Raw genomic sequence first — 20,699 nt, 5'->3', positions numbered from 1 at the left:
ACAGACCTACTCGACTGTATGTGCGGGTGACGAACACAAACAGCCCTTATTTCTGTCTTCCCTCTGATTTTCCCTCTTCTCGAAAATCCCCCCCTAGGCTACAACAACATTATGAAATCATTTTTTTTTTTACGTCTGGTCAGTCCAGGCCAGCTTCATCTGCTCCAATATAATGTTCACTTATGTAAATGTAACGGCTGCCGTTAAAACTGTTCAATTTTGTCCGCTTGGCCGAGTTTTTTTTTTTTTTTTTTTTTTTTTTTTTACTGCACATACTGTAAAGCTTCGTGTCACTGACTCAGTGTTGTATAACAAACAAATCTGCGCGCTCTTTGATAGAAGAGGCTCACATAACCGATTGCAGGCAGTGGCTACATTCATGCTTGTCTGCGTCGTAACAAAGCGAAATATATTGGAAAAAAAATACACAATACACTGACACATTGTTATTGCGGGTTAGCCGGGCCGTCAACCATTGTGGATGTTCGTGTCACAATAATACCGTGAAATCAGAGGTACCCTTCCAGCAAATCTCTTATAAAAGATTCAATTTCTTATATATGAGGCATTTTTTTTTTCTTTGTGTTGGTTCTTGGAATGTCAGACTGGAATGCTTATGCTACAATAGTATGAATATAGCTATGATAATTATGAGGGGCATTTTCAAAAACACACATATACGCCCCCCCCCACCACCACCCTCCACTCGTGTCATTGAAGCGGCGCCGCTACATTGCAGCCTCAAGATGTGCCCGACGCTCAGACGCTAATCAATGCAATGCACCCTGGGCATTGCTATGGAATGACCTGTGCATGGCGGCACTGTCACATACACACACACAGTCACACACACACACCTCCTTAGACAACTGAATGATTACGCATCATAACACTGCTGAAATGCCCCATGGGTTGACACTGGCTGTCCGGTCGAATCATGTTCTCCTTGCTTAGCCCGGCCCAGTCGTGTGTGTTTGTCTGTTCCCAATTGTTTACATGCTCTGGGTTCATGGCGATATTGCTGTTATCGTGTAACCCTCACAGCGACGTCATTTGTCACTCTATGTAACATGTTAAGTGAAGACAAAAAGCTGAAGGCAAAGGGATGGGGGGGGGGAGTGTGTCATGCATTTTCAGGTTGTGTCTATTTCTTTTGATTCATTTTCTAGATAGAAACAGGTCACAGTAGTCAAAATTAACGTTTATTGTCATGAACAAATGTTTCACGTCCACATTTAAACAATAGGTGGCGTTCGCGCTCGATAAAATAAATGGGTGTTATAGCGAAAGCAGAATATTTCAACACAAACGGATAAACAGCACGTGTAGCTCGATGTCCATTGAATTAAAACAAAAAATATGGCATACATTCATTATGTTGTCATAATGTAAGGCAATATATAAATAATATAAAAATAAATACGTAGTTTCCGCACTATAAGGCGCACCTAAAAACCTCTCTCTATATATATATATATGGACCAATATTGAGCCACTACGGCAGGCGTGTCCAAATATATGGACTTATATATGAACAAAGTTTTAAAATGGGCCATTCATTGAAGGTGCGCCTTATAATCCGGTGCGCCTTATAGTGCGGAAAATACGGTACAAGCTAATTTGCTGATTTTGCGGCAAACTGAAATGAATTAATGACATTTCAATTCATTTCAATGGGTAAAGACGATTTGAGACGAGCACAGTTTTAATAAAACAACATTTATTCTGTAAGAAGATGATTCCATTCCAACCTAAATTCACTTTGAGACAGTTTTGTTTTTCTTTGTCCCTTAAGTTTGCTTTTTCAGGCTCCAAAACTCATTTCTGTCACCAAACTGACATAACAGTTCACTTTTTATTTGCCTTGAGTAGCAAAAAAAATTACTTCCATGACTCCTTAGTAACAAACTAGTACATTTTGCTCCTTTCCAAGCCGTACATCCCCCCAGATGAATGTCTTTGAACCCAAGGCCCTTCACTTTCATGCCCACATTCTAAACTGCTCCACCAAAGTTGTCCTGTGGAAAAAAAAAAACTCCACTGGCAGACTCTTGGCCTTAAAGCTGATGATATATTGCGGTTCCGAATGCAAATAAAGTCTCGGCAAACAGCCTGAAATATCCTAAACACTTATATTCTCAAAGTCCTGCAGAGGAGATCAAGCTGGTCCTGATCCAAGAGTATCCTTCATGGCCCCAGAAGTTCTTAAAGATGTGTGGAGCAAAACCACACTGTTGTTTGGGATGGCACGAAAGAGTCTGGGGGTTTAACGTAGCTACTAGTTTTGGGTGTTATAGGAGAAGACAAAAGACGTGGGAATGTACCCTGTTGTTATGTCGGGGGGAAGCATATAGAATGCGTGCTGATAGATATTTGCCAGATGGAAGTCGACAGACGCACTCAAAGTTCCCTCTGTGCTATTTTGGGAGATGGAGAGGGAAATGGTCGGACTTGGCAACTCTTCTTATGTATATTGCAAGTGTACATATAGGGGAGGGAAAGGGTCTGGCACATGTTTAGTGCGGTGACCTACTTTTTTGCATCTGGACCCGATCACCCCCCTTTCCCGAAGCCAACGTATACGGCTCTATCTGTCTCAATCGGCGAGGGCTTTGAAAATTTGGCCGGTCCAAGAGTTTGCGAGCGTAATCAAGCGGCAGGAAGCGTGCCACCGTCTGTATACGCGACTTAAGTAAATACACGAGAGCGCCGGCTTGATCCGGTCACAAAAGAAACGGTTGTTTGAATTCGAGACGATTTTTGCGACTCTCAGATCTTTGTGTAAATGCTGAGACGAGCAAAGAAACAACACCAAGGAGATATAGTTAAGTTCTGCCATCGTGATTTCCAGGACAGACATCGGCAGCAAATACCTCCATTAGAAGCTGTCATTTATTTGACAGATGCAATTTGAAGGTCTTGACTGGACCGCTAAAGGTAGAGAGGATTTTCGTTTTATCTGCGGTCATCTGTTCAATCTGAGCAAAACACTCGCTCTAATGCGTCTGGAGACTCAACACGGGGGTCCGTCCTCTGTAGATGAAGCCAGAGGTTGAGCAGCTCACAATAAATCAGGAGAGCTTTAGAGGAGAAAACTAAATTAACCCCGTAAGGCCCGGCCGGACCAGCTTCCATTTTTCCACATCGCTGACCCTACCGGGAGATTCTGACCCCGGGTAGATTCAAGCAAACCTTCTAATATGCTTTGCTTCTATTCCTGACTCCCTCCGGGGTTTGCTGATGTTCACCTTGGGAAAAAAAAGGACATTGTTAGTGTGACTGAGCTACGTTGCATTAGAGACTAACTTCCACTGCCACACAATGTCCCCGGAGAGCCGCGCTCCCGTTAGTCTGATCTATCTTCCCTGCTATTGGAATTGATCCTCGTTTAGTGTCGTCGGGGAGCGATGATCACACGGAGCGAGGTAGACGCACGGTTCCTCTTAGCACACGTTATGTCCTCCAGTCCCTGTGACTGCTGAAGTACACGCTGTTCCTGCTCTGCCGCACTGCAGAGCCTCTCACTCGCCGACGCTTCAGCCCTCGGCTAACCTTCCTCCTCTGCCTCCTTCATTTTTTTTTTTTTTTTCTAGCGCAGACAGATAAGGAAGCATGCCGGAGACGACTAATCCTCCTACAGGGAGAGACGATTCGGGCGGTACGATGCCGATCGTGCAAAACCGGCAAGGGAGGGAGCGAGGATGAGAGAGGGAGGCAAGTGAGGTGACGACTGAAAGAATCCAGAACGCAAAAGGGGATTTGAGGTTACATATTTCGGATCGCTCGCTATTGTCTTGCCGTTAATTTGATCAAGCAATCGACGCGTCCTCGTCGTCATTCTCTCTCTCTCGCTCGCTCGCTCTCTCTCGAAGTCGCTCACTCTCTTCCGCTCTTCGCTCGTCTGGCGGAGGCTGATGTAGGTCAGTGCGTCTGGAGCCTGTCTGGAGCTGCAGAGGGGTCTCCGAGCTCCATGGCGGAGCCTCATCGACCCCCGCTAGCGGCTGGGCGAGCTGAGGACACCGCTCGCTCCTTGGGCTACGTGAGGACACGCTCGGCATTCCTCTGACCTGACTTGCCCTGGAGGATGCTATGCTTATAAAAAGGGGAGGAGGAACGAGGGTAGGGGGGGGTACAAGGTTATATCGGGGTGGTCTTAGTCAGCGTATGTTGTTTGCATGTGGCTCTGAAATTTAAAATAAGGTCGCGGGAGACTAAAGGTAAAAATGCAGAGAGGGAGATTGCGGCGAGTTAGGCGATGCAGTCCTTGCTGATGTGCAGGAATGGATTTTTTTTTTTTTTTATTGGTGGGGGGGGGTCATGCTGTCGTCCCAGTGCCTAACTTATTCCTGATTCTCGTTGTCTCTTCCCCGGACATCGCCGAAATAAAAGCGACTCCCGCAAATCCTTCGCTCGCTTTATCCATCCCGCACAAGAGAAAACAAAATCTTCGGTTTTGTGGTATCTTCATCCATATGCTACTCCGTGGATCTTTTTTGTTCCATATGGCTCCAACTCCAAGAAGTCGGTGCGATTCCAAGTATCCGTCCTGTATCCGTCCGTTGTATGTCGACTGTTGGGTGTCGAAATTTGCAAAAGAACCAAATGCGCTGTTGACGACTTGCGCATCCACCGAAATGGCTCTCCCCCCCTCCTTCGTGCTCCCAGTCGATGCTCCTTCCTGGTCCTCTGGCTTTTTACACAATGCAAAAAAAAAATTGTTGTATCAGAGTGTCTGAAAGTGCTGCGAGACTGCTGGAGTGGATGGTTGTGTGTCGGTGTGTGTGAGTGTGTGTGCCCTCCTGATTTGACTCTCATGTCTGAGTTGTGCAGCGGTAGACTGGCACTTCACTGGTTCCGTCTTGCCTTGCGCGACTTTGTGCGTCGTTTTACGTATGTGCGTTTTTGGGGTGCAACCATGACAGTCAACTGATCTGACTTGACTTTTCCCAATGACGTCATTGAGCATATGAATCATTTTTTGGAAGACTGGAAGTTATGCTAAGTGCAACCATAGGAATGCAAGAAACTGTTGAGGTCTGACCCCCCCCCAAAAAAAACAAGGTTGAACTTTTTGACCACTTTGAATGAGCCACTTGGTCTTGTCTGTATTTTCTTATTTGCATTTGGAGAATAATATTACCGTGTTTTCCGGACTATTAGGCGCACTGGACTATAAGGCGCACCTTCAATGAATGGCCCCTTTGAAAACTTAGTCCTTATATAAGGCGCACCGGACTATAAGGCGCACCATGAATGCATCATGTCAGATTTTTAATCCAAATCATTCTCCATTTTATCTTTTTTATTTCAACTTCAGACGCAAAAAAATTACTTTATAATCACAAAATAGTGATCCATAGTCTTTTTGATTCATGATTCATAGTCTTCAGCGGGCCACTCATGATTGATTTCATAACACAATGCTTCGGGCCAGTTTAAATTTAGGAATTTGGTCCATATATAAGGTGCACCGGACTATAAGGCACACCCTCGGCTTTTTAGAAAATGTTAGGTTTTTAGGTGCGCCTTATAGTTCGGAAAATACAGTAGCTCTAGCACACTCAACAAATACTTCTGACCACACCATGATAAAAGCAAGGCCAAATTGAAGATATTACCAGAAAAACTGCCTGAGGTACAGTATGGCCCAAATAAAAAAAAAGTTTTAGTGTTATGTAAGGGCTGACAGCATTAGGTGGGTGCAATGGAGCGCCAGCCACCTGCCCTGTCTGACACATCCACACAAAAACACTCGAGGGACAACGTGACCCGAGGATGAGTCACAAAGAGAGAAAACGTGCGCATATGCAAATCACTGCTTAGTCTTCACTTTCTCTATTTGACCGCAGGGTGGAAGGGACTTCCCGCTGGTTTTGAAAACTTCCAATTCTTGGAAAGGCTCCAATTCAGTTCGAGCACACGCACGTTTACACTCGGGGGCGTGCACACAAAGGCCTCATTGTGTTTGACCCGCAGATGACGAGCGGGCAGGTCAAACTGTCGCGTCATTCCGAGGCAGCTGAAAAGGCCGGCGTGAGTGCTGTAATGAATACCTACGTTTGACTGCGCCGGGAGAAAGGCGCACTTTAGCCTCGCTCGCGTTGTCTTTTCGGGCCAATCCACGACAGGCGTCGTAAATAAGTCACATGACTGCATTCGGGCTATACCAATAGAGAAATCTAAAAATTTTATTTATCAAGGTTTTGATGTAACATTCTAATTTCAACCTGTAATTTCCTTTTTTTTTATGTTTAAGCAGATTTTTGTCATAATTATCAGTGTGTACAATCTTTTAATAAACTATTTTACAAGCACATTTTTGGAGGTTCTCCCGAAATGTTATTGAATTCCCAGAAGTATATACACAACATGAGTTTTGGAAAAGCATCCCACCATAAACAGCATTTTATGAAGTCATTGTTGAAGTCTCCTTTCTCCCGCTTGCACTCTCTCATCATGACACTATCCCTGCAGGCGTCAACAGAGCCGAGACAAAGTGTCGGTGTATTTGGGGTAAACACACGGATCCTGCAGTTCTGAAGAAGGCGCGGCCATCGGTCGTCTGCCGGCGACATACTGGAAACGACCTGACAGCTGCAGCTCACACAAGCAGATAAGATTACAGGTAGACTCGCTTTACCTGTTGAAACGCACACGCGGGTGTTTGCTAGGCGTGTGCCCCCCCCCCCCCCCCCCCCCCCCCCCCCCTGAGGAGTTCTGTACACACTGGGATGATAAATATGAATGCAGGTGCGTGTTTAGAATGTTTGGACTAAAGAATGAGCTTATTATTATTCAAATCATTGCCTAAAAACATATTTGCCCAAGTTATTACTAATTTACTGTCTCAATATCAAGAAAAAAATAGCTAGCTAAAAATTAGTTTGTGTAGATTCTTAATCACTTATCTAGCACAGTGAGTACAAATGGGCTCACAATTAAGTAAAATATTTTTTAATAGTTATGCAATGGACATTTTTGGGGGGGGGGCAGTGCTTTGCCAAAATCAGATGACATCATTGCCAATAGATGTTAAAGAATGACAGCAAAGCACATTTGCCTATGAAATAACTTAAGTCAGTCCAAAAATCCACAAGCACAAAACAGCGATTAGGTGAGTTTGCATTGCTGGTGTGAATAAGTTTCTTTATATATGCTGATAGCAAAATCTGCTCTAAAATACTCCTAAAATATGTCGAGATGTGTTGATAAATGCGTTTATATCGCCAATCTATGCAGTTTCCAGTCAACCATCGCACAGCATGACATCATCTGGTTTAACAACAGGCAGCTTTGCAGAACGACTGTACTGTACACACACACACGACACACACACACACACACTCAGCTCCTTTTGGCTCTAGCCTGACATCTAGCGACACCGACTGTAATGTGATCCTACATGACATGAACATGTGAACATAATGGAACTGGAAGCTTGCGATGGGGGAGCAATCAGTGTTTTTATTTCGTCAACGTACTATTTAGATGAACTTAAACATGTTTGGCCGTCTTGGTGTTCTCAACTACAGATTGAAACCATTTTATGTGTAAACACAGATTCCTGTTTACAGTACTTGTTGTGATGTAATGCTATGTGATGTATGATACCAGGACTGGGAGAATTTCTGAGTGAGTCCCACTCACAGCATTTGATTGCCTCACTGTTGCACATAGTTTTTATTTGAACAGCAGCAATGAGTAAAAAAAAAAAAGAAGCCCACTGAGCTCCAATAAATACGCTAAGTTTGTCTCCCCTCTCGAGTCTGACAGGAATGAGGTCAGACACACCGATCCTCATTGCACATTATTATTATTATTATTGCCCGTGTCTTTTTGGCCCAGCCAATGGGGAGGCGAGAGGCGCGGCCAAAGTGAATAACCGGGGATGGAGATAGGCGGCGATTGGCCGCTGTGCCTCGCAGTGAAGCTATAAAAGTGCGCAGGGGTCGTTGTTGTGTTTACAGTAACGTTGACAGAGCGCGCAGGAAAACGGGGAGACTATGAGAGAGCGCAGCTGCAACATTCAACCACATGGTTCCTCAAGCGCACACACAAGCCGCGCCGCTGACGTCCACTTAAAGGACTTGCACTGGTGCCGTCCACAGCGACGTGGTCTCAGTCCAGTGGGTCGGGTTTTCAGCCGCACGGGCAGTTGAAAAGTTGCTACTTGGAGCGTTTTTCTTTTATTTTTTTTTGTAAATCGAACCCAAAAAGGTTCCGAGATTGAAGAGAGACTTGGGAACTTTTTTGTTGTTGTTGTGAGGTTTATCAGGCAGCGTGATAGGAACAAGTGGGACGTATTGTTGAGAAGCGGTGGTGTTTTTACGCACTTTTTACGCACAGTAAGGATGGTGCAGCAGCAGCAGCAGCACATGAGCGCTCACGCTCTTTCCCCAGCCGGGGACTCCACGGACAGCGGGGAGATGGACTCGGAAATGGATGCGTCTCCCACCCCGGCGGAGCGGAGCGACTTGGCCTGGTGCAAAACCCCGACGGGCCATATCAAGAGACCCATGAACGCATTCATGGTGTGGTCGCAGATCGAAAGGAGAAAGATCATGGAGCAGTCTCCGGACATGCACAACGCGGAGATCTCCAAGCGGCTCGGCAAGCGGTGGAAGCTGCTCAAAGACGCGGACAAGATCCCCTTCATCCGGGAGGCGGAGCGGCTGCGGCTCAAACACATGGCCGACTACCCAGACTACAAGTACCGGCCCAGGAAGAAGGTCAAGTCGGGCAGCGGGGCAAGTAAGCAGCAGGCGGAGCGCGCGGAAAAGAGCTCGGAGCGCAGCAGCAAAGCCAAAAGAAGCCCCGCAGCCAAAGCGGCGAGCCGGGCGCACAAGCACGTAGCCAGCAAGTCCACCAGCCCCCCGGGTCTGGATGGCGCGTCACCCAGTGGCGACCACCAGACCCTCTTCAAATCCAGGTCAGTGTCTGGGGCCAGACAGATCCCCGACAAGCGCACCGGGGAAGCGAGGCGCAGCTTCGCCTTTGCGGGGGCAGGGAGCTTAGAGAGCGGACCTCCCTCCGTGGGAGTCCCGGCAAGTCCCACCCTGAGCAGCTCAGCCGAGTCCAGCGACCCGCTGAGCCTGTACGAGGAGCACAGCCCCGGGGGGAGCGATTCGTCCCCCACCGCGCGCCTCAGGTACTCTCGCGCGTCCTCCCCCACGCCGTCTGCCTCTCACTCCTCGTCAGTCTCCTCCTCGGATGAGGAATTGGAAGACGAGCGACTCGACTTAAACCCGAGCCCCGGCTATGAGAGCATGTCTCTGGGTTGCATGGGCTTCTCTGACGCAGAACTGGACCGGGACTTGGACTGGAGCTTTGGGGAGTGCGGCGCCGGCTCGCACTTTGACTTCCCAGACTACTGCACTCGGGAGGTGAGCGAAATGATCTCAGGAGACTGGCTGGAGTCCACCATCTCCAACCTGGTGTTCACCTACTGAAGCTACAGCCGAGCCGAGGAGAACCGTGACGAACCCTCCCGAGTTTTGAACTCTACGACCCCCATTCCTCCTCCTCCTCCCTCCCGGAGCCATTTTCACGGAATAGAGTGGAAAGAGGAGACAGTCCGTGTGCGCGCTATTCACAGACTGTGCGTCTGCCGGGTGCGCGCGCGCAGGCGGGCGGGGGAAAAAAATGCTTAGTTTGCATTTGGACAGAGTGGAGGAGTGAATGTAAGCAGAAAGAAGTGAAAGTGACTTCGAAACTAATCCCCGAGAGGATGACAAGTGACGCTAAAATGAGTGTTATTTGGGGAAAGAGACACTTCAGGTGTGTGTTTTTTTGTCCGTCCCCCTCCAAAAAAGTAGTTCCAGTATCAACACGCATGCTCTCCAGAATGAGGAGGATTTAGCTGTTGTTAAATGTTCATTGCTGCGTAATGACGCAACGTGTGAGACCTTCGGTTGGACACAATTCACGATCACCAGCTTTTTTTCCAACGGCAGGACTTTGAAAAAAAAAAAAAATCCAGACTTCAGAAAACCTTTCTTAAAACACTCAGTGCACAATTCAGGACCAACGCCCCCCCTCCCTCCCCTCCCCATCCCAGTCTGCATCCTTTCTGCCTAGTGCTTCAAGTTTCTAGTTCCTCTGTGTCAAGATGACTTTTTTTATATCGATGTGTTTCTACCGGCCAAAATTTTTTTATACATAGAAAGTCTGGTCTTGTGCGTGTGCGTGTGTGCGCGCGCGCGCCTGTGTGTGCACATACACTTTGTCTGTATCCAGCGCGGAAGGGCTAGAAGTGTCTCTTATTTAAAGTGTCTGACCTCTCTCACTTTCTGAGTGCGTCACGATTTTTTTACTTGTATTTTTGTACAAAATCTATCGGAAGTCGAAGGGGGGCGTGGCTATTGAGGAAGCGAGGCAGTGAAGTGGGGGTAGCCTCCAAAAAATGGTTTTGGATCTACATTTCATGTGCAAAAGAACCTGGGGGGCGGGGCTGGCACAATCTGACCTCACACCGTGTTTACAATATTTACCCACATGCTTCTTAATGGCACAGTGACTCCAGTTTCACCAGCCAAGTAAATAAAACACCACTGCTGCAGGCTCCCAAGCAGCCTGAGTGGTGAGTGTCTTACTCCAGTACACATCCTAGACTTTGTAAGGACTGAAAGATCCCAGAGTGTCACTGTTTAGATAGAGCTAATACCTCTGTGTGCTTTTCTTCTAATTCTTCTTCTTCTTGTTCTTCTGCTCTTACTTTCCGAGATAAGTTTTATTTGAACCACTGGATGGAATTTCACTCACATTCCACTTTGCCTAGACTTTGGAGGGAAGAAGGTGTATGAAGTGCTTCATCTGTTTCTCGCGCAAACCGCATCCAAAATAGTATTTAACCTTTCTGTACCTGTTGGCTACGTATAGCAAAAGGCTAATTGTTTTTTCCTATATTATGGCATGGCAAATAGCATTTGTATTTCAGATTCAGGTATATGTAGCTATAGCTGTTGTGTTTAAGATTTTTAAAAGAATAATAACATGAAGATATTTATGTAAACTGACTGTACTATAAGCAAAGATTGTGTGTTTTATGTATGATGATCAACGACAGGCACTAGGACAGCCATCTTTTGGACACGTTCAAGATGATTGTGGTCCGGGAGTTTCTCTTTTTCCAAGACATTTTTCTATTTTTTTGGGGGGGTTTTGTTGTTGTTGTTTTATTTTTTTTTCATTTGTGCAATATGCTGTGTATGACCATGTCGTGTCCGATCATGCCAATATTGATTTTGTTGTTTATTACAAGGAAGAAGAAAAAAAAAAAAAAACAGCCAATGTTTTGGGTCAATCACTGCCTCTCAGACCTCTGTACAGATTGTCGTTTTTATTTGTATTTCTTTTCCTCCGAGAAGGAAATAAAATCAGCTGGAACTGAAAAGTGCAACATGACTATTCTTGTCATTCTTTCATACTACATCACATTCCACGACTTTGACTATCCGGGCTCGTTTGCACTGCTCGGCCGGATCAGACTGCGAATCGATAGGTGGCCGGCGAATCAATAGGAGCGGTCTCATTCACCCTCTCCCGTCTCGTACTACACGTGCAGAAAACGTGGCTGCCATGGTAACACTGTATCCAAGAGCAAACCAGAGAGGCTGCAATCCTCTCGGGACCAGTGTGCCATTGTGTGTGTATGTGCGTGTGTAATAAGGGACGCAGACTGATCCATTGGTGGGGGGTAGGCAGACATTTCTGGAAGGCATGACTGGAATAAAAGAGGAGAATGAGGTGAGTGTGTGCACATTGAGAGGAGGAGGGAGGGGGGGGCAGAGGGTGTTTGTCTGTCCTGGTGCTCGTGCAGGAGTCTGCTCCCAAATCCAATTAATTCCTTCTGGATGCATTCATTTGTCTGCTACATATGACAAGAAGGAGACCCCTTAGGTGCAGTATTTAGCGTGTATCAATTTACGCCCTGGTCCACAAGGACAATGGTAATTATTTCCATCTCGCCCTTGTGTGTGTTGTGAGTGCCGGGACATCTAATGAGAAAGATAAGGCGCGGGGAACATACCAAAGATCACTGGGATGGCTTCAATAAGCTTGACATCAGACGAGAGGTGACATACTCGGATCTGATGGAGCCCCGGATATGCGTGTCAACAAAATTGCCTTAAGGGGACGAGCCAAGATGCCACGCTTCACCTTCATTGGCTTACTTTTGTTTATTTTTAACCTTTTTGAGGCTGAAGAATACCAACACAGTTTGACAGCAATTGGAAATTAGATCCATGATGTCATCACCGGCCGGTTTATTAGCTGCAGCTGCACAATGCAGAAGTGTACCTCATATTGCGGCCGCTGAGTATTTGTAACTTTTTCCCTTCAATAACAACTCGGGTGTTCCGATCCAGTGAAGTTGACTTGTTCAGGACCACAGTGGTAGATTTTGCATGAAAGGACAATGTTTTATTTGAAAAGTGTGTTGTGCTTTGACTAAAAGGGATTTAGCTGTGCTTAATTGCATCGCCTCTGCATATATTTCTATTCTAGATTTCCTTGAAGCTGCGGTTGAATGTGACTAATTGCAATGAGTCAAGCTTCTGAGAACATTTCATGTGGATTGGACTCTTTGGTGCCAGAACATGTGACCTGTTCTTTTTTTTACAACTATTTGTGAATCACCTTTCTGTCTCTTTCTGCTAGCAAGATAAATGTTAATTAATCATCTCGTACATTTATTGCATAATCAGCGAATTTACCACAAAGACAATATAAGCTGTATTTTATGTTCACATGACGTAACAGTTGTCTATTATTAATGTGCTGTTCAAATGACTTTACCCCCCTCAATCCAGTTCTGATTATCCATTCAGTTAATTCTTAGTAAGCCTTTCCCCCTTTCGAGTTGCAAAACATAAGTTGGCAAGCTGAAGCGGGCTTGACCCTGATAAAAATCTTCCAATGTAATGCAGCTTCTTTACAATCAAATGCTATAACCTGCATATGTGCGATGAGATAAAGTGAAAAACAAATCACTCCTCAGCCCCCATGAAGATATTACAGGACAAAAATATTGCCAGGCAAGGGTATAAAAATATCACCAAGTCAACATAAACACACTTTAAAAACCAGAAAGGCAATTGGAGTCCTTGCAACAATGACACGATAGGAACTTTATAGCCATTTTGAAGCACATACATCGAAAGATGTTGTGATGGCGTGCAGTCCAACGTTGAGATGCCGCCGGTTGGATTTCCACAAAATGTCATTGTAGTAAACAGAAACGAGATAAGAGGAGAAGAAGTTCAAATGGAATATTGATACCGAAATAAAACGCCCCGCTTCCTCTCCCCCGACATATGTTTACGCCTCAAATCCTTTTGGTTTTGAACCGGCATTCAGAAACACATCCGATATTCAGATGCAAAAAAAAAAAAAGTCTGTTGTTGACTTTGCTCCAGTAACTCTAGGGTTAGGGTTTCAAAGTCGGGTTTCTTACTAGAGTTAGGGTTTCAAAGTAGGGTTTAAAGCTAGGGTTACAATTTCAAAGTAGGGTTTAAAGCTAGGGTTACAGTTTCAAAGTAGGGTATAAAGCTAGGGTTAGGGTTTCAAACAAGGGTTCATACTAGAGTTAAGGTTTAAATCTCAGGTGTCAAACTCAAGGCCCGGGGGCCAGATACGGCCCGCCACCTCATTTTATGTGACAAATTGTGCATCAAATTCGTGTGTCATTACTAGAATTGCAAATTGTCTTCACTTTTAATAATATCTTTTTTTAAATATCTGACCAGTTTTTAATCGTCTGATAAGAAAACAAGGTGCTCATACATTTATTTGGGTTGACAGTCATAATGGCCCTCCGAAAGAACCTATGACTACAATGCGGCCCGTGAAAAAAAATGAGTTCGACACCCCTGCTCTAAGAATTCTGGGATGTGATATAATCGGTGACTGAAACAGCTCCACACAAAACGCTGATTGCACTTTGTTTACTTACCATGGCTGATAGGAGCTGGGCCGGGCCTCGGTACAATCCAATAGTGGACAGTTAGTGTGAGGTTAAATGGTGTCTGGGAAAGGACAGGAGGGGGAGGGGGGGGATGTTGCCCCTTCAGGCTCTTGGATGGGATAAACAAAGTAGCGCCCTCATTAAAGCTCAATCGGTAGATAAACTGTGGACTGGCACTTAATGATTTGAAAACATGGCTGTGAAATATCGAAGACTTTCGAGCATGTTTACATTTTTGCAGAAAGCATTTCTATAAAAGTAAACACAGCTTCGATGGCGGAAGGAAAATAACCCTCGGTCCGATGTCAAAAAAAATATTGTGACTATTACGGTGAGATCTTCTCAAATGTAAACACCATTGTTGTTCATTTGGCTTTTTGGTGACACAGATGCCAACACAAGTGTGGAGTCATGCACCGCTGTAAATAGCCTCAGTGCTTCACAACAAGCACAGATGGAGACTATTAGGCGCATGAAAAGATCGGACAAGTCCACCTACACTCAGACTTTGGAGTCATTTCGACACCATGGCACACTGTGTACTGCACGCGGCGAACTCATTGTCGAGCATTGTGCTCCAACCGCCCGTGAGTCATCGTGGTAGGTGTTGTCGTACGCCTGAAAGCCTCCAAACAAGTTCTGAGAACACGGAGGCTTGGATCAAAATTTCTAAAAGGCTGTCATGGCACTGTTGAGGCAGTTTTGTGCAGAACGGAACAGCCAAAGCGCCGTTGTGTAAGCTGAAAGAACCTAAAAATAGAGTGCGGGGCCTATTGAACAATCTTATCATGCAGCTAACACAAAATGGTTCTTCAAGTAGGGATGTTTTTTTTTCTTTCCCATGGAGCTGAAAGAGAGAGCCGAGCTGCTCGGGCAGTTGCAGACGGCGACCTACATGCAGCCCGCAGTGCTAAAATTAAAATGCGTCAGCGTTGCTGTGACACAACCTAAATTACATCATCTCCACGGACAGTTGTCATCATTTGAACACTCTGCTTCCGCTGAGCTGAGGCTAGCACAGAAGAACGGAAGTCATTAGAAATGTAGTGTAAAGGGGGGGGGGGGGCAAGCAAGGTGCAAATGCCACAATTCTTCCAGGTCACAGTTCCTACAGCGCCGCAACTTCTCACTAATCATGGCTAACATCTGTTGAATAAATTGACACATTTTTTTAACACACACACTTCCCAGATGCCTCACAAACTTTAATGATAGCCTGACATTTCTCGTTTTGTGGATTCAAATGGATCTGATTTCAGTTACTGTGGCGGAGCTAGAGGGGGGGCTGCAAGGGCATTGCCCTCCCCTAAAATATGCTTGGGCTGGACCAGTTGCATAACGTCTGGGTATTTCCTGATTTTTTTTTCTGGGAATTCCACATTCCTATCCATCCTCCAAAAAGAATAATCTTGATCAAATTTTCCAGAATAATCATTTGGGTTTATAAAACTAATTTTTTATTTTGTAGAAAAAAATAGCTTGTTTATTATATGAACCATGACTCTGGCATTTTCTGTATTTGCATAGCCAATGTGGTTATGTGTTTTATGAGCATCTTGTGATACTTTACAAACATCACTTATAATTTGTGGTTTGTCAAATAGACTTGTACAGTATATTAATCCATTTTTGTGTCTTTTACAGAACTACACAGCTTTGCAGGAGGCCCATTCTCATGCACATGCGGAGTGCACCAAAGCGGACTGGAAGACGAGCAAGATAAAGTACGTTTGACTTTCTAATTACAAACATCAAATCCCTTTCTAAAGTTGTGGAAAATTACATTTGGCCATCAGCCCAGTAACTTGTTCCAGCTATATGAATTATTTCTGAACGACCTTGTGAAGGATTCAGCGCAGGCCAGCGGGGTCCGTTCGTTCAAGGCAGTTTGTGAAGTTTTTAATTTGTATTTGAGCCCGGAGGGCCAAAAGCTGACGAAGTCGGGTCAGTTTAGTTAAAACAGTTGCGGGGTCAGGGGCGAGGATGTGTTTGGATTTGTAAAGCGTATGAAAATGCTACTGTTTGGCAACTATCAAACCAAAAAAGGCTGTTTTGATTTTTTTTTTTGGGGGGGGGGGCTGCTGCTGCCTCAGTTCAAATATGGACTTTTGAAGCCTGTACGAAAAGCCCGTGGCTACGACTGACTGCCATAAGATGAAACTACTCATGATGACTCGCATGCAATTGCTCTTATTTTTGTTCATCCTTTTGTTTTCCCAAACTGGCTTATTAAGCCTGCTGTCGTGTACACCTCACTGACCTCCGCACGTAAACTTCGCTCATGACCGACTTTGTGAGCCTCCAAACTGCCCAAAGCGGCACACAAGACTTCTAATTGGACATATTTGGTAAATCCACATGAAACTTTATGCAAGTTTTTGGTCACGGCCTCCAATGATCGCACATATATACAAAAAAACTATTCACAACTATAGACAACTTATATGATTTTTTATTTTTAATGCAGAAAACCACTAAAGACAACATGCACAGTCCCAAACTACGATTTGAACCCGGAATAATCTCGACTATGAGGCAAACATGGTAAGTGCTATTTTTGTCACCATTTATTTATCACAGGGAATCATTTCCACAAAACCTGATTTCAGGACTCCTTGCAGTTATCACGTTGTGTTCGTGCATGTGAGCTATGTTGTTGTGACATGCCTAAAAATCATAAAACGATAGTTGCTGCTGTATCCAGACAGCATAACTAATGAGTCAGGGACACACACACACACAACACAACACACACACACAGCATGGATACATGGGGGAGCCAGTGAGTAGGATATGATGTCACCTCCATAACCATAATTACCCGTCATAAATCATGTGGTGTGACACTCTGTCACCGAGTGAATGTGTGTCCTATGTGCCAGCCAGGGATGGCTGCACTTTACTGCTGAGTGCCACCGCACTCACCCTCAGTGTGTGTGTGTGTGTGCGAGTGTTGACATTCTTCTTCACCCATCACGGCTTCCCGGATGATGCAGGAGTGTTTGTTTATGCTTGCTTTGCTATTCGTTTAGCAGCAGCGACTGTCAACGTTGCTGTTCTGACACGACGGCTTTCATCTGTTAGCGCTCATTGTAATTAAAGGCGGTCAGTGGCAAGATCACCAATAGGGGGCAGCGTGATTGGCGGATTTTTCTTTTGACCTATTAGTCGTTAATTAAGGACAGGGGCGGAGATGTTGTCATATTGATTGAAGTGAGTTGAGGAGTTTCATTTTGAATATATTATCGGCGCCATCTTGTGGCATCTTTAGGCAATTACATAAGGCTAGTCCCGCTCTCACTGCCGCAATACGTCACGCTCGACTGCTTACATATTGTTGTAAATTCCCCTGCCGCTGCCAGGTGGATAACTTCAGTGATGGGAAACTGAACTCTCCCTCTGCGACTCTGTCACGCTACGCTTCCCCTCGGGAAGCAAAGTCGACACATTTTCAAACTATAACGACGTTTTAGTATTTGAAGTAATGCTCTTGTCTTGCAATAATTCTGAATCTACCTTCCTTCATGGAGATGTTAATTTCCTGAGAGGCTGCTAACCTCAACCGAGAGAGTAAAAATGTACTATTATTACTCGCTATGAGCCCTCTGGCTACTTGTTTAATCACACTGTCTCATTTTCTCTCTCATTTGCATGTTGTTTAATGGGTTGTATGCGCGAATGTGGAGTTGTTTAAAAGAAGAAGCAATGACTGCAGCAGTGCATCACTACCAACGCGGTCATGCATATTTATGTGAAATGGCCAAAATGTCATTTGAGGATACATTCTATTTATACCAAGACTCAAAACTTTTAACTACTGCGTTGAATAAAAGGAAATTAATAGAATTGCATGAATGTCAGTTGATTTAAAAACTTTAAAAAGAAATGGATCCAGATGATTACCGTATTTTCCGCACTATAAGGCGCACCGGATTATAAGGCGCACCTTCAATGAATGGCCCATTTTAAAACTTTGGCCATATAGAAGGCGCACCGGATTATAAGGCGCATAGAATAAATAATTCAACCTTGCTCAAACGTTAATGCAATCACAATATAGTAACACTCAAAATAGTGAAAATAATAACAATATATCAATAACTCAACGTTGCTCAAACGTTAATATCACACAACATACAAAATAAACACGTAAAGCTTACTTTAATAAATTAGTCCTCATCCAAGAATCCATATTGGTCCATTTATTAAGCGCACTGGATTATAAGTCATACTGTTGGCTTTTGAGAAAATTGGAGGTTTTTAGGTGCGCCTTATAGTACGGAAAATACGGTAGATAACGCAAGTGTACCTAATCCTGTGCCCGCTTATTTCCAAATAGATGACTGAATGTGTGCGTCCTTTGCGTGATGTGGTGTCCTTGCTTTATACAACAACAACAGGGAATTTTTCATTCCCTGTGGATAGACACACACATGTAGCACGCACACGCGCAAGTAAATCTGCTGACGGTGCTGAACGGCGCCGCTTCGCTGTCACAAAAGCCCTTGAAGTGTGGAAGTAGCTCTCGCAGGCCTTCTGCTGTTTAAGTCAGACCCTCCCCTCCCCTCACCCACCTCTCTGTTCTCCCACTAATTTGCCGCATTTACTTCAAGTTTACATCACTGATGGTTCTCCTTGCAGATTTTTTTTTTTTTTACAAAATCAGCCCCAACTGTTTCTACATCCAAGTGACAAATTGCTCACTTCTGCAGAACCTCCCTCCTCCATCTCTGCCTTCACCTGTCTCTCAGGCACATCTTTCGAGTCTCTCTCACACACACACAGATTGGCTGAGCTATATTCATCTGCTCCTGGTGGTGCCTCCACTTGTATAATCTTTTTCTTATATAAGTGAACCGGAGGCCATCGAGGTCATTACGGCTCATACAGTGGAAGTCAAGCGAAGTTGCTGTTTGTGTGTCACGGCATGTCTAGACACGGCTTGAGACGTTCTTTGGTGAGGTTTTTTTTTTTGCTCTTATGTTCTATTTAAAATGCTGTTTGCAAGCTAAGTCGGGAACATTAAGGCGAGGAAGATGCTGAGATAGATATTGGAAGGTGAAGAGTGAGCTGACACACTTGAAGTTTTTCTGTTGTGTTCTAAAGATGTTATGTCAAGTCTTCTCAAGAAATGAGAATAAAGTGACTTCTGATTACTCAGCTGTCACAACTCTTGAAAATAGAAGACAAGAGGTTAAAAGGAGTGAAATTGAAGCCCGCCCCTTTTGTAAACTTCCATAGGCTGGCTCGGAACAATATGTTTTCCAGATGCGAAGCACATGCGTGCATGCACGAGGCGCAAAAACCGTGTTCGCAAAAAAAAAAAAAAAAAAGTGTGCGAAGATGAGGAGAGGCTGCAGAGAGCACATGTGTAAAAGTAATTTCTCTCGAAGGTACACGGGAGGAAGAAGGGAATAAAGATAAATGTCCTGTGACATTGGGAAAGTGGGCCAAAGCCGGGCGTGTTTAAACTGATCCACATGTGCTGCGGGGGAGGGACTTCATCATCTTATAGTCGCATGCATTGTATCGCCGTGCAGTATTAATGAGTTGTTTTCTCAAACATGTTGAAAAATATATTTGTCACCAGTTTTTTTTTTTTTTTGCGCTAGCCTGATTAAAAACCAACATGGATAGGTGCATGAATCATAAACAGGCGGGACAGCTTTAATAAATGAAACTCCTTTATTATTATATAGTATTTTTTTTTACATGGTGACATTGTATTATGAGGATTCATGAAAACTTGTTGACTGCGGCCACAAGTCCGAATTTGCACTCGGCTGCTGTCATTTCGTACCATGCATGGTAATAACATTTACTCCCCGATGCATATATGTTTACGAATGAGATGTGCAGCAATCGCTTAAGCATGTTGCATGAATAAAAACAAAAATATTTTTCCACCGCAGGAGGTCATAGAAAAAAAAATCAATTCCAACCAGCCAGCCATCGTAAAACCTTTAATAACCTTATAAAACATTTTAAAATTCAATAACTGTCATATAAGAATCACTTTAGCACGTTAGCATTTTATCATAACGATGCGAGTAATATGTAATTCAATTCATAGTCTTAAACTATCAGGTTAAACCAAGTAAGTTTTAAGTTCACCTTTTTGATAAAACCCTCAAAAAAAAAACTTCTACTGTGCTTCATTAGGACTCTCACTAAGTATGCTGAGCTTGTACGCTCGCGTCATTAAGTACTGTACCCATCTGTAAAATACATCATGTGATCTGGCGTGACCCCGAAACCTTCTGCTTTCTTTTCTTCGCTCCCCTGTTCCTGTTCTTAAACTACCCCTTTTTTTTTTTTTGATGACTCAATGAGATTGCTGTGGCATGGTGTAGCGGCTGGTGTAGCGTTTGAGCGCTAATGAAATGTGAGGTGGGCGGACGCTGGCGTCGCCATGCGTGTGTGACACTTTAATGCAAAGCAGCAATACTTCCAGCGTGCAGAGGGGAAATGTGATTTTTGGCAGGCTAAGATGTGGTTTGCTGTCTTCCTCTCTGGCGCGGCAGCTGGGAGGGTCATTTGTGAAAGTCTGTGCTTATTATTTTTAATTCCATACAAGGCTTGATTATGTGATGTTTTCGATACTTAAATACGCTATTGGTAAGCCAGATGCATCCTGTTTTATTCCCAAAACAAACACATCAAGATCTTACCAGCGGCAGCCGCCATTAGCGAAGGGAGAAGGGGTGAAACTTTAACTCACAACTTGATTAAT

The 20,699-nt window shown here is 44.5% G+C and overlaps 1 protein-coding gene and 1 long non-coding RNA gene across 12 annotated transcripts in view; both read left to right on the top strand.

Moving 5' to 3' along the window:
• The window catches only part of LOC148380022 (uncharacterized), a 199,698-nt gene that overhangs the window by 51,228 nt on the left and 127,771 nt on the right, over nucleotides 1-20,699 (top strand). For 10 of the 11 annotated variants that reach the window (XR_015855111.1, XR_015855110.1, XR_015855112.1 and 7 more), the window contains 3 exons: nucleotides 6,475-6,625; nucleotides 15,611-15,690; nucleotides 16,434-16,510. This is a non-coding gene — a long non-coding RNA (uncharacterized LOC148380022). Of the gene's footprint in view, nucleotides 1-3,508; nucleotides 4,120-6,474; nucleotides 6,626-15,610; nucleotides 15,691-16,433; nucleotides 16,511-20,699 lie in introns of those variants that run through there. The other variant, XR_015855119.1, reaches the window with a different exon arrangement.
• sox4a (SRY-box transcription factor 4a) lies at nucleotides 6,977-11,398 on the top strand. Its single transcript, XM_088365703.1, has one exon. The coding sequence runs from the start codon at nucleotides 8,352-8,354 to the stop codon at nucleotides 9,447-9,449; it is 1,098 nt and encodes a 365-aa protein (XP_088221829.1). The 5' UTR covers nucleotides 6,977-8,351; the 3' UTR covers nucleotides 9,450-11,398.

This window comes from Syngnathus floridae, chromosome 21 (genome assembly GCF_059516105.1).
Source record: "Syngnathus floridae isolate MCC-2025c chromosome 21, RoL_Sflo_1.0, whole genome shotgun sequence".
In the NCBI taxonomy this organism is placed as follows: domain Eukaryota; kingdom Metazoa; phylum Chordata; class Actinopteri; order Syngnathiformes; family Syngnathidae; genus Syngnathus; species Syngnathus floridae.
This window is presented reverse-complemented; position numbering and strand designations above follow the sequence as displayed.

Excerpts from the sequence above, each read along its gene's own strand:
- sox4a (XM_088365703.1), top strand. The coding sequence starts at position 8,352 with ATGGTGCAGCAGCAGCAGCAGCACATGAGCGCTCACGCTCTTTCCCCA.